This window comes from Hydractinia symbiolongicarpus, chromosome 3, assembly GCF_029227915.1.
Source record: "Hydractinia symbiolongicarpus strain clone_291-10 chromosome 3, HSymV2.1, whole genome shotgun sequence".
NCBI lineage: Eukaryota > Metazoa > Cnidaria > Hydrozoa > Anthoathecata > Hydractiniidae > Hydractinia > Hydractinia symbiolongicarpus.
The window spans coordinates 16538279-16552384 of NC_079877.1; the positions used below are offsets into that span (position 1 = coordinate 16538279).

Here is a 14106-nt window from a genome sequence, read left to right on the forward strand (position 1 = left end):
AGGGCTCGTTTCCAACCGACAGCATTTTCCGCTATTAGCGAAGAAAGCACGCAAGTTTTTTCGTTAGCGCATGCGCATTTTTACGAAATTTAAAGTTTTTTCCAAGAAATTTTTTTTTATTTATCTATGTATGTTTTTATACAAAAACAACTACAAGAATAAGTAAAAAAATCTGGTCCGAAACAATATGTCGTTTTCGCACTAATTGTAAAGTCAGGATCTGTGTCACTGTCATCCTCTTCCTGATTTTCTTCAACTAATACAATGTTGCTCCATTCGTAAAGGCTGTTCATGAAGTCATTCATCGTATCTAGGTTTTTTTTCATCGTCGCACGTATATGTTAGCAGTAGTGGGATTTCTAAGCCCCCAGATGGTATAGGCGATGATCTGTACGTTAGTCTTCACTTGACCATTAACTGTTCCGCCTTCACTCTTAATAAAGTAATAAACAAGACGCGATATTGCACGGGGAATATGTGCAACTGCTACAAGATTGGTAATAATGAGAAAAATTATTTAAGATAAAAGAAGAAATTAAGGGTAAATTCTTAGTCGGGTATAAAAAAATCGGGGAAAAGTCCGGCAAAAAAATAATCGGGGGTAATTTTGGTCGGGGAAAAATTAAGTCACTTGCACAAAATTTGTCACTTTTCCCCGTTGAAAGTATAATGTATATGGTTTCTTTGTACTATTTCTATAATTGTTCTTTTCTCTCCTGAAAAAGTGGATTTTTACTGCGGGCTACCTGGGACCAAAATTAAGACAATAGTGGTTTGGACCCTTCTAATAAAATGTAGTACTATCCGCTGTGGTCTGGTTGGTGTAATTGCTTCAATACTATCTACTCTGAATCAAGAGGTTCTTTCCCAGATAATTAGCCATCATACGGCTAAAGAAGCTTATCCTATATATAAATATGTTTCCGTAACCGTTTACTTTTAATAATCTGGAATTTTTCAGGCACCATGTAACTGGTCTTATATGATAATACTCTGATTCGCACGTATTTTTGTAGTTAGTCTTAACAAATGAGATTATTATTCTACGACAACAAAATAAGTCAGGTTGAAGTAAATAGCATTTTTGTAATCAGTGAAATTTTTGCATTGCCCTTATGCCGAATATCTTGGGTAAAAACAACTGATTTTTTCCACAGTGCGCGTTACTGAACACAATCTTAATATATTCTTAATAATTTGTTGAAACACATATTATAGTCCAGCGTCTCATGCTACAAGATAGTGGCAACGACGCGGGAAATTTCTAAACAAGTTTCGTATATGGACGGGTCATTAATGTCGTCATCACAGTTTTCACACCTCGTTTTTATATATACAACTAGTATAACTAAGCTTCTTAAATTAAGTTTTTGAACAAGTTTTTTATTTGTATACAAGAAAAGATAAAATAATCCGTCAGACTTTCAATTATCATCTAATAAAATTATGTCTGTTTCGTTAAAATCGTCAATTTTTAAGTACTCTTCCGATTTGTCAGGTCAACCTACTCGATTTTTGCCCAAATTCTTGTTATATCTCTTTTTTTAAAGGTTTTACATTTTACAACAAGCAAAACCTTCTCCACTTTTAGAAAGATGACTAGTGAGTTTCATATAAAGTGGTTTGTTGAAAAAAATGTGTAAAAAGGACATTTTCGTCTTCTTAATCTGACCCTTAAAGCTTCTAAAACCTGTACCTGATTTCGCTTCAATGTAAAAAACTCTAAAAAGCGGCGGAGTCGAGGTTTGTATCTTATAACCACACACGGTACAATTTAGTTCCCTGAGTGAAAACATTGAGATCAGTAAATAAGTTTAATTTTTTGACATGGAAAAAATTTTATTGCTTTAACATCGCATGATTTGTTCCAATAAAAAATGTACATAAATTTTTTATAAAGCAGAGAAAATAGTTTTGACATGTCTAGGAATAACAACTATGGAAGCCCATTAGTGCTATTAATTTTGCTTCACATATGTCACCCTAAGAGGAGCAAAAACATATTTAATTTTTTGTGTATGTCTGACCTAGAGGGGCTGTTTTTAAATTAGTTAATCTGTTGGACGGATTTTCGATAGTTTAAGAGCCTACAGAAAACGACTGATGATTTAATACATTTTTCTGTTTTGCATTTTGATAAGTACACAAAAAATTATTGGTAAGAGTCTACCAGTGGATATATCTGTCGGACGGATCTGTCAGACGGACGTTTTTGATAAAAAAATATCAACTTTTTCAAAACGTTTTATATTTAACATTTTTATTTCATTGCCCATGTTATGTTCTAGAACATAACACGGGCAATGAAATAAAAATGTTTCTGTGCCTCACCTAATAATACCTAACAAGAGCAGAAAAAACTTCTAACATGCTTCACTTATGAATTTATAACAGGAGCATCGGAAAAACGCATTTTCGTTGCCCCACTTAGACTGCATTGCTACCATTATTGTTGTAAAAACCACGTGAAGTTTTTCATGACTGTTAATTGACAGATTTGATGTAAATAAACATGGCAACAGCGGTGCGGCTAGATACAAATGAAGATGTAAGACTTTCTCTTTTGTTTGCAAAGGATTTTCTTCTGTAATCAGTGTAATATCCAAATAAATAATGGAATCATTTTTTCTTATACTCAGATTACAGATTATTTACGTGATAAAGGGTACAATGAGGAGACTTTACGACGAGTTCGAGAGTCCAAGGTAGCTATAGCTATTTTATGTTTTTATAGTTTAGTTAGCTTGCTAGAGCTAGAAAGCTAACTAGTGCCAAGTTAAAGCTTTTGTTATAGTATAGGTACTACTCAGCTGGCTAAAAGTTTAAGTGATCAGTCATAAGAAAAAACATGTTTCCAAGAAGAATTTTGATGCTGAATTTAAATATGAAAATAATCATAAAATTCCAAGCATGTAAATTTGAATTTAAGAATAGAGGTTTTACTTATTTAGGTTACCAGCGAATCATTTCCACTTCTACGAATAGAAGATTTTACCTTCATGGGAATTGGTATTGCAGATGCTCGGCTACTATTAGTAAAAGAAATAGTAACCCACTTAAAGAGATTGAATTAAAAGACCTTATTTCAAAAGTTAGACAGGGGAGTAAGGTGGAAGTTACAAAAAGTAAAAAATGGAAAAAAGAAACCATAACTATAGATTTTTCTTAGGATCAATGGGGATCTGGAAAAAAGAATAATAAACTTGAGAAAGCTTTCTAATGGGGAAGGTGTTAGAAGAAAATAATTCCAGCGGCAAACAACACTGACAGTGGTTTTTGAAATCATTGAGGAAGTATTTTTTTTTCAAGGTAAAAATAAAGATGGACCGTCAATTTTTGTAGAGCAGACTTGGAAAAAATTATCAATCTTAATCTATCAATTGATGAATATGTGAAAAAATGCCTTAAAAGCATGCAAGTTTGTTTTAAAAACAAAAAGGAAAAGTTTGCAAAAACTTCTAACATCAAATATTATTGATAGTCGGATAGATTCTGATGATGCTGATGATTTTTTAATCATGGAGAAACAGTTGACCTTTAATTCAATACCGGATTGTAAAGAAAATCTTCACTCAACACCCAATTCAATGCAATTACCTGGCCACTCTGCAGCCAACCCAATTAAATTGTCAAGTGATCAATCCACAATTGATTTAGAACACTCTCCTAACTTTAATTACTTTACATCCATTTCAAGAAATCAAAAAAGTATAATTAATGAAGAATCTCTCTCTGATATAATCACAACAGAAACAAATGATGAAAGCCAAAACTTGATAACCACACAGGATATTGAATTTTAAAATTCTTTAGTTGCAGACGAGACTAAAGAGAACTGTAACTATATCCTGCTTCAATAAAAAAAAATTACCGATGAATCATATCACTTGACTACCACGAACCATCGCTGTCCATATCCTGTACAAAAAATTTATTTGTATAAAAGTTTGAAAACTAAAGCTATGTTATAGCCACATAAAGCAATTACCTTAAAGTAATTAATCCACCAGTCAATTTTGGTCTTTCTTAAATACGACCCTAAAGCCTCTATGCGCTAAAAAGAGAGTTAAAATTACTCTGTGATAAGTAAATGCAACAAAGCTATTCTCTTTTCTAAAATTTCATAAAACTTGCAGTTTACCTGGTTAGACGTTGATTTTCCAAACAAGACACTGTTTTCGCCGGCAAACGGGTCAGTGTCATTTCTTCTAAAAACATTTGAACAGCAGCGATATTTAAGTTTTCATTTCCCCTGTCTGCTCGTATTATCCTGGAAGCCTACAATAAATAAATCAATCTTATGATTTTGAATAAGACAGCGATTTTTCATTCATACATGTTTATACACACCTTTAAAATTTTTGACAGCGTTTACATAATGATTTGCTACCACTTTCGGACAGTTATTAGTATCAGAGGAGTCTAAGCAAATGATTTTCCTCGAGTAGCTAAAACAGGAAATAGCAAAAATTATTTATTTATAAAACCTATCTTTTGTTGTAAGCGTACCCGTCAATGCATCCATGAATACAGAAACCAAAAGGTTTCAACTTGTCATAGCCATCGATCTGCCACACTTCATTTGGTCCCTAAGTTACAAAATATTAAAAAACTCGCTTGATGTTCGATTACTCAACTAAAATATGTCACTTAAAGCATACTTTGCATATGTATTTCCTTCCTTTTTAACTTTTTCGCTTTTCTGAGCTGTACGTCTGGATCTATGACACTTTGAAATTCTTGTACTGTTTTTCTTGGAAAAAAGATTTAAAATTAAAAATTTTTTGTGATATTTCAATAATGTTAACGTCATAAAACCTACTTACATCCACTATTCTCAATAATTCTAAACTATGTGCATCGATGGCATTTTAGTCTACACAAGTTATGCGCATACCAAGAAGAAAGCTGAAAACAAAAGAGACTTACCTCAATAACTGTACATATTTAGGCAAAGGTGCATTTTTATTTCCCTCGAAAAAAGTTTTGTTCCCTTAAAATGCGTTTTAGCTGTCGCAAACTAAACAAAAATTGGAATAACAATGTGGATTTTTATCCTTACAGCCCATATTTAAAAATACCTAGTCAAAACTAACCTCAACTTGAAGTCATATTCTTCACATAATTCTACCAATATTTCCTGATAAGAATATTCCCTCCCAAAAAGAGTGATTATTACTTCGTTGCCTGGAGAAAGAACATAAATTTACAAAAGTGTTAAGAAATAACAAAAACATTTGAAAAATTAAGAAATACTTACGTCTTTTCTTTTCTTGAACCCATCCTCTTTGAATAAATTGTCAGCGCATGCGCACATTGAACACAGGCACGTAGCATGTAAAATTTGCTGCTTGCGTTACCTTTATAAATAGGGCAGCGAATTAAATTTGTATTGTTGCTTGTGTTATGACTTCATAAGTGGGGCAGCGAATTAAATTTGTATTGCTGCTTGTGTTATGTCTTCAAAGTGGGGCATATTAAATTTAAAATATTTTTTTGCTCCACTTAGGGTGACATATGTGAAGCAAAGTTAATGGCATTAATGGGCTTCCGTAAGAAATCCTATATCCATGGTTTTTGAAAGATTTTTATAGAATTGTTGTAAAAAATAATAAAAGTTTTATTTTTAACTGTCAGTTATTTTATGACATTTTCTCAGCAATAATTAGGCCACGTTGTTATGAAAATTGTTGTCATGGTAGCAACTGTGTTGTGGGACTGGAAATCAACAATTTGCGCCAACGCTATTTATGTTCACTCTCACGCGCAGAGCCTAAATCATCATATTTATCTTATAATGAAACGATGACCTTAAAAAACACTGGAGGGTTGTATAATAAAAAAATTAAAATGTATAATTTGAATTTAACAGAATGAATAGTCTTTTGCACTGTCTTTAATATTAAGCCTTGTTTTGCGATCGTGACATCATCATTACGGCAACAGCGCCGAATATATTTGCAGTTTAGTTTAGAACGCGAAACATTCACAATATTCAATTTTGGTTGCTGAGAAACATCACTGAACGAGTTAAGCTTTACTTATGAAGACCATACTACAACACATAATAATTGGATAATCAAGCAAGAACTATGCTCGTACTTATAATTTTGTCTGTGGTAGCAAGTACGTCTACACATATTTTTCGTTACAAACACCTAGTAGCCCCCGTTTCCAGGGGATTTTTGTATTTCTGCTATGAGAGAAGACGGCGAAAATATTTCCCCGTCTGCTCCCCTGTCAAAAAGCAAAAATTTTTGGGATCGAGTGTGTCTAACTTCGAAGAAATTTAAAACACATATTTAGCAAAAAAAGTTAAGAACATATTAAGAACATACTTAGCCTGAATCTTTACAAACTATAAGTACAAAAAATGAACACAGTTGAATGTCTACCTTGCTCAAACAAATTACTATGTAATTTATTAGTTTCCATTCCTTTTTATATTTCAGGTGCTAGTTGTTCTTACCAACAAGAGAAATTACTTCAAGAAAAGCTTCTTACTGATTACAACAAAAATGTCAGACCACAGAAAGGCAAAGATCCTGTGCATGTTTATTTTGATATGAGACTTAAGAATCTGGTGAAACTAGTAGGCGACGTTATTTAATGTCAGAGATGTGCTACTCTTATTTTAGAGTCAAATTTAAAGAAATTTGAAGACTTTTTGATGAGAATTTTTAACCTTTTTTAGATGCTGAAGGTATTTCCATATAACAAAGCAAAAAATTAATAAGATTTGGGAACATTTTTTTTGTCTTTTTTTCGACGAAATTGAGAATATTTGAGGAAATTATCAATGGCATGAGCGAAGAAGAAATTCTTGCTGCACCCAAGTAGCATTTCTATGCATATTCAATTGAAAACAAGTCACTAGGAAACTTACATTGAGGAGTTTTAAGGAGGCTTCAAAATTGAGGAGTTTTGAGGAGGCTTCAAAATTGAGGAGTTTTGAGGAGGCTTCAAAATTGAGGAGTTTTGAAGAGGCTTCAAAATTGAGGAGGCGTGGTTGAGTTTAGTTGAGATGTTTTAAAAAATAACAGTCATTTAAAATTTACTAATATTTTTAAGGATTTGAGGGAGCAGGTTTTGGTTATCAATTGTTTTACAATGTTGGTAAGAAAGTATTATTTTTCTTTTAAGGGGCTCTATGAGACGAATTTTAAGTTGACTAAGCACACTTCTCACTGTAATTTAAAGAAATAAGATATTACTGTGCAAATGTACCTTGCATTAATTATTAGTCTTATTATTCTCTTGTCACCACAGCCTTATTATTTCCAGCTTTTTCCTTTCATTTCGATTAAACTTTAAAAATGGGGGAGCATACAAGAAATTAACAAATCCCAGCCGGCACAAAGATCTCTAAAAGACGTCTTTTAGACATCTTCCGCATTTCTAAAAGACGTCTTTTTTAGCGCTGATTTGTCCGTCTATAATGCATCTTTTTAAGCATCTAAAAGAGGTCTTTTTAAAGATGCATTTCAAAAGATCTCTTTTAGACATCTTTTAAAAGACGTCTTTTCAAAGATATCTTTTAGACGTTTTAAAGAGATTCTTTTACGATGCGTCTGTTTAAAGACGTCTTTTAGACCTTTTACAGATGTAGCAGCGACTAAAATGCATCTTTAATGCAACTTTTTAAATGCATCTTTAGAAAGACATCTTTTATCTATCTATAAGACGTCTTCCTTTGTTTTTATTGTTCTTATTGTTTTTTTTATTGAACTTTTTAGAAGAAATAGGCATTTGATAAAATAAATTTAAGACGTTTACGTTAACGTTTTGAAACGTACATTTTTAAATTGCAGAAATAACGACATCAAAGACGACCAATATTTTGCGATAAAAATATTTTGCATTTTTTATATCAAATTCGTATTGACACTTTAAACAATAAATATACTTTAAAATTACATAAATGTAATTTAAATAAAAACGTGAATGAATATATAAAATATTATTAATTTTCGCTGCTTGGTCCCAGTTATGCGTTGCATTTTTTGTTCATTCGCTTCTTTGAAACACTCGTTGACAGATTCTAGAGAGAAAGAAATAGCTTATTTCCAGATGAATAACTTGTATAGAAACGTAGTCAGTAAATGTTTGGGAAATAGACCAATGAAACCTAAGGCGATCAATTTCATACTATTTATTGGAAAAAACATTCACTGAAAATTCTCATTATCTTCGTAAATGATTGGAGCACAGTAGAACATTCGTAAAACATTATGACTTATAAAGACAAAACACACTATACAAAGAAGGGTAAGAACGTAATACATCAGCTAATCCACTTACCTACTATAATTTTATAAATTAATTTCCCTTTCGAGAATCACAAAACAAAAGTACTTACTTTTTAATTAACCGGGATCCCGCAGATACTTTCATTAAAATACCGCCAATTTTTATTGAATGTTTCCGATTGTCAATTGTCGAAAAACATCCGCCAGGAGGTGCAGGAAAACAAAATTATGACGTAATGAAATAAAAACGTATTATAAAGCAGGGGCGGATCCAGACTTTTTCAAGACTTAGTCAAAATAATTTTAATTAGTCTTGAATTTAGCAGCTGGGGTCCTGGGGGGTGCTGTAAGCGGGTACAAAAATCGCCGAAAATTGTCTTCCGATTTATCTAGTTATTAATAAAATTGACAAAAAGAAACGCTAAGCTATAAGAAAATCTCCTAAGAACATTTTTTAAAAAAATCAACTCTCCATCTTACACATCTTATTTTAGATAGATAAAAGCACTAAAATTAACAGGGATTAACTACAATAAAGTGAGACAATTGTGAATATATTTCAATATTTATAAACTCTTGCTGTTTCTGCCAATATCAGGCTTCATCAGCATGACTAGGTGAATCAAATGATCACACCGGCCATGGACAGCAAAATGAAACACAATCATAACAAAAACAATAAGAATATGGAAAGATCCGGATAATGAAGATGAAATGTACATACATGTGATATGATACATACACACCTCAACCCATGTATTTGTTCAGATATATTTGTTTATTCAAAGAGCTAAACTCAAGTTTCGTTTGAACTTTAAAAGAAGAATTACGAAGGGCAGTTTTCTGCTTTTTGCATGCTGAAATAGGAAAATGCAACTTTCGCTTAAGAAAGTTGCAACCTGGAACAAGGGGAACGTAATGATTTGGCTTGAAGTCTACACCAGAGTTAACGATACCTTCATAACAAAATAAAGTTTTTAACTGATCTTCACCAGGTAAAATAGATGGGCATGGCAATATGCACTGTGTAAAGAGAGTTCGAAACCGTAACAAGCGAACAGTGGGTAAAACGTATTAATTTTTCTCTTTATTACTGTTGACAAGGCAAGTATTGATAGAAAAGGAGACCATGTCTTGGGGGTAAAGTTGTTGATTGCTTCTGCTTTAACTGCCTCATATCACAAACAATATGGAAAAGGGAAAATCTGAATAAACTTTTTTCACATATAAAAATATTTGCCTTTTGGTTTTTAAAAGCAAATTGAAAACAAGGATGATTGGAATAAAAGGAAGGATGCAAGAAAAGTTCTGTGGATGTCATGATTATCAAAACATCAACAAGAGAATTATCACCTACCAATACCAACTATGCTGAGCTGTATAGACAGTCTCCTGATGGATTGGATCTAAAAATAATATATTTTGGCATGACTTTCTCTCAACAAACTTTGTTTCCTAATAGCCATTCGAAGAGTTTTTTTCATCACCAACCTTAGCTACTTATCCAGTTCTTGCTTCTAATAACAACACAAATATTAATTGAGGAAGAACTCCTCCACAATGCTGAAAATTCTGTTCAAAGCTCATGTTACAAAAACAATTAGCCAGCTAGCTAGCTATAGCTAAATAAGTATTTGTTTTCAATAGTCTGTTGTAAAAAGCTCTCCCTCAACTAGCTTTTCGTAGCGAATATACTGAAAACCTTTAAATAAATGCAAGCTGTGTTGGAGAGTAAAGACATACTTCTCACCTTAAATCAATAATTCCTTTATCTTCACACCTCGCCTCAGATGGAATGTATATATCTGCACCTGAATTCCGATGAAAAATTTTACCAACCAAGGGATAAATATCCCCAGATAACAAAAATGTCCGAGAATAAACACTTTCTGAAAGTTCTTTTTGCATTTTACGAACAGATTCAACATTATCACACTTTAAATCAGTAAGCACCCGCGTCAACATGTCCGCAGCAGCCATGATAGTACGGAAGGAATCCAAGCCAAAAGGCCTGAGTCTTTGACTAATCCTGACGGATGGGAGTTAAAACTATAGCCTAACAAGTTATAAGTAACCACGCAGTACGGAACCTAAATTTTTTACGCTGGCTGCAGGCCACATATTGTTGGACTACGCATAGAGTGTGAAAATTACGTCACGATTATGACGTCACATGCCCTTTGGGTGAGATGGGGAGGGTTGCGGGCCATAGCTATTTGATTTTTGACTGACTGAGTGACTGATTAGTCAAAATGAATCAGTCAAAATCTGTAAGCTATAATTTGCAACCCTCTCAGTCTATATGGTAGTGACGTCACAACTTTGACGTCAACATCGCCATAGGGGAAATGGAGAGGGCTGTGAACCATGGCTTTTCGCCGTAAACAATCTGATTTTTTAACGCCCTCCGTCTGCAACACCTGGATCGTCGACATCATTCACTTGACTAACATTTTTCGTCAAATTTACACTTAGTCACGCGACTTATCTGACTAACCCTGGATCCGCGCCTGTAAAGGATCACCAAAATACATTAGTTTTTAAAATGTAATAAACTTTTAGACCAGTTTTAGAAGAAGGACAAGACATCTTTTAAAACACGCATTTTTAGACCAGTTTTAGAAGAAGGACAAGACGTCTTTTAAAAGTTTTAGATGCATTATAACAAGAAGACGTCATTTAAAAGATATATTTTAGATAACTTTTAGATGTCTTTTAATAGACGTCTTTTGAAGATCTTCTAAAATACATCTAAAATGCGTATACTACAAGATTCGAATTTATTTACTTTCAAAAGACGTTTAAAAGATGTCTTTTGAAAGACGTCTTTTGAAGATCTTCTAAAAGAAATCTAAAATGCGTATACTACAAGATTCGAATTTATTTACTTTCAAAAGACATATAAAAGATGTCTTTTAAAAGACGTTCTTAAGAAGATGCAATAAAAACATCTTAATAGCGTTTTCTAACAGAAGTTTCAAAAAAGGCATCTTAAGACGTCTTAAAGACGTCTTGTGCCGGCTGAGTCGTAAATTCGATTGGCGTTGCCATACTTTGCCTTAATTAAATGATGCATCCATCAGTTTCCTCCTTTCTGTGTCAAGTTGCGCGAAATTATGCGTGAACGCAACCATGGAGAAAAAATAGTGATTAACGGATGGTTAATGTTACAAGTCTAAAGAAGAATGGTAAAATGAAAGCGTTGTAAACGAAGTATTGAAACAAAGCTTTTGTTGCTGATAAATTACATTGTTTTGTCTTGTGTAGAGATGGACGGACCCTCAACTTCAATGGAACATATCAACTTTCAATGGAACTGATCGTATCAATATGGACAGCTCATTGATCTGGACACCGGATATCATGTTATACAACACGTAGGTCTACCTCACAATACTCATTATTTTTTGTATTTTTCATGTCTTGTGTGTCGATAAATAAAATATTCGATCAAAGTATTGAAAGAAGTATAAATGACACTACAAATTACTCTTTCTACAATCTCGTCGAAAAGCTTCTTTTTCACTTTATATATCGGAAAGCGTGAAAATAAGCCCTGGTAACAAGATTGTGAACATTGTGCATGTTCTAACAGCCAATGGGAATCTGTAAGTCAACGGTGCTTACTTCACATGTTTTCTAGAGCTGAACTAACCAGTTTTGAGCATACAGACGTGTACAAAACAAGACCTTTGGTATTTGATAAAGGTCTGGTGGTGTGGAATTCGCCCGTTACGTGGAGAATATCATGTGAGTTAGATGTTACTTGGTTTCCAGTAGACCGTCAGGTACAGTAGCCAATATTTATTTAAGTTATTGTTGTAAACTAGTTAAAGGGGTTTTAAGACAGAAGGTGCTTTGTGAATGGGTTGATTGGCAAGTTTACTGTACCGCTTTTCAGTTAAAATAGGCTATAGTTTTAAGAGCCAGAATGGATTCTTTACACATGCAAATAATAAGTATACAATTTTTTAACTTTTAAGGTGTGCCATTTCACATTTGGTTCAAACTCGTACTCCAAATCACAGCTTGATCTGCGTTTCTGGTCTAAACCTTCCAGTAAAGCAGAAATTGTTTCAAGTAAGTGTAATTAACATAAATTATACAGAACTAACGAAGTAACGGGTAAAGTCCTTTGTCAAAGGTAGCAAATTAGGGGAGCACGGGAGCATTTAGCTGAGAATTGAACTTGAGACCACTCACAAATCGATTTTAAAAGAGATTGGGAAAGGGGGGGGGGGGAGGGTGTTAAGTGTATTTTTTCTATTCTCGATTTTTATGAATTTGAGATACAGCAATGCAACTGTAAACTTGTTTATTTTTTTCAGGTAATTTTCTAGTTGAAGGTGGAGAATGGAATATTGATTCCTTGACATCTCAAGAGACAAATATCCACTTTATATGTTGTCCAGAGGATTTCTCGATCATCCGATATCGCATCGAGTTATCAAGAATGTCCCTTTACTATTTTCTGTACATCATACTGCCTTTAGTTTCATTATCATTTCTTTTTCTTCTTGTTTTTCATATTCCGCATGATTCCGGAGAGCGGATGGGATTTGGCGTCACAATTTTGCTCAGTATCACTGTCTACCTACTAGTCATATCAGAGAAGCTTCCAGAAAAGTCGGATGTGTACCCAATGCTGGGCATATGTTTTATTGTTGTCTTCTACATTCTTTGCACAGCGCTTGCATTTGCTGCAGCTACCACTATTTTCGCAAAGAGAACAAGTAAGCCACCTAACTTTTTGTTGACCTGGTTAAAGAAGTTAAAACTGCAAAAAAACAAGAAAAAGATTGAACCGGAAAATTCTATGACCATGACTTCTGTGGATACGTTGAAAAATATGAATGAAACATCCAATAAAGAAGAAGAGGAAGAAAAAGTTGCTGAAAAAGAAAATTACAACAACGAATGGTTGGAAAGCTGTCGTTATTTTGACAAGCGATTATTTTTTGTTTTTAATGCCCTGCTTATACTCATCCCACTGATCGTTATATGTTCACTACCAAGAGATGGACTGGCTTGAACATGCAAATTTATTACAACTAAGGCGCTTGTATAAACAGTTCTTGCATATATGTATGTGTGTATGTGTGTACAATGAAAGTGACAAATATGTTATAATGAAACAAAATTATTTTGCAATATTAAGTAGCAAGCAAAGAATATACAGGGATATTCAAGAAAAGCATATCTCGAATGAAAGTAGTGACACTGTTAGATACTTGCATCAAAGAAAGATTTGTTTAGTTTAGTCAAACTTAATATCTTTAAGCTTCTGTAATATACACAAACAACAACAAAATAGTTATTTACATTTCTTGCCTACTTCTTCGTGCAAGAACCAAGATGTTATGTACCCGTTTGGAGATGTTATGTACCCGTTTGGAGTTGTTATACTAATTTGTTTTTGCTAGAAATTAACTTTTACCTTGAGTGTTTTAATTGTGAAAGGAAGAAACTATGTTTGCGTTCCCGAAAATTTATTATTATTATTCCGAATGTTTATACAGGATATAGCCACTTCAGTGTATGAAACACTGTTATCAATGTAGGTCCTGTGTTCGGAATGTATACATTAAGTATACACCGGCATTACCTACCCAATTTCCCTCACATGGCATGGGTTGACCCGTAGCTGTAGTAAAGACACTTGCTAAACATGCCCGCGCTGTGGACCGAACCACGGACCTTGTGATTACGAAGCGAACTCCATAACCACAAGGCCACGCGCCCCTCCCCACCCCCCTTGCACATTTTACACTGACAGTTAAAATGATAAATAAATCTTGAAATAAAAGACTTTAGGACAAATAGAAACATACAAAGGTGTTGTTTTACTTTGTTTTCA

General features: G+C 33.5%; 1 protein-coding gene and 1 long non-coding RNA gene across 5 annotated transcripts; one reads left to right on the forward strand and one right to left on the reverse strand.

Moving 5' to 3' along the window:
- Nucleotides 1–156: 156 nt before the first annotated feature.
- On the reverse strand, nucleotides 157–5534 carry LOC130635983 (uncharacterized). Of its 3 annotated transcripts, none has more exons than XR_008982205.1 (7): nucleotides 5097–5534; nucleotides 4662–5020; nucleotides 4351–4589; nucleotides 4142–4278; nucleotides 3989–4054; nucleotides 3872–3918; nucleotides 157–433 (listed from the first exon to the last, which is right to left on the reverse strand). It is a non-coding gene; the product is annotated as an uncharacterized LOC130635983 (long non-coding RNA). The 3 variants fall into 3 exon arrangements; XR_008982206.1 differs by having other exon boundaries at nucleotides 4351–4448; nucleotides 4510–5020; XR_008982204.1 differs by having other exon boundaries at nucleotides 158–433; nucleotides 4351–5020.
- Nucleotides 5535–5661: 127 nt separating this feature from the next.
- LOC130635982 (neuronal acetylcholine receptor subunit alpha-3-like) lies at nucleotides 5662–13965 on the forward strand. Of its 2 annotated transcripts, XM_057445543.1 has the most exons (7): nucleotides 5662–6126; nucleotides 6453–6592; nucleotides 7072–7116; nucleotides 11517–11626; nucleotides 11893–12037; nucleotides 12233–12329; nucleotides 12578–13965. In XM_057445543.1, exons 1-7 carry the CDS (start codon nucleotides 6093–6095, stop codon nucleotides 13279–13281), a joined length of 1275 nt encoding a protein of 424 aa, XP_057301526.1. In that variant the 5' UTR covers nucleotides 5662–6092; the 3' UTR covers nucleotides 13282–13965. The 2 variants fall into 2 exon arrangements, with proteins under 2 accessions (XP_057301526.1, XP_057301524.1); XM_057445541.1 differs by having other exon boundaries at nucleotides 5662–6592.
- The last annotated feature ends 141 nt before the right edge of the window (nucleotides 13966–14106 follow it).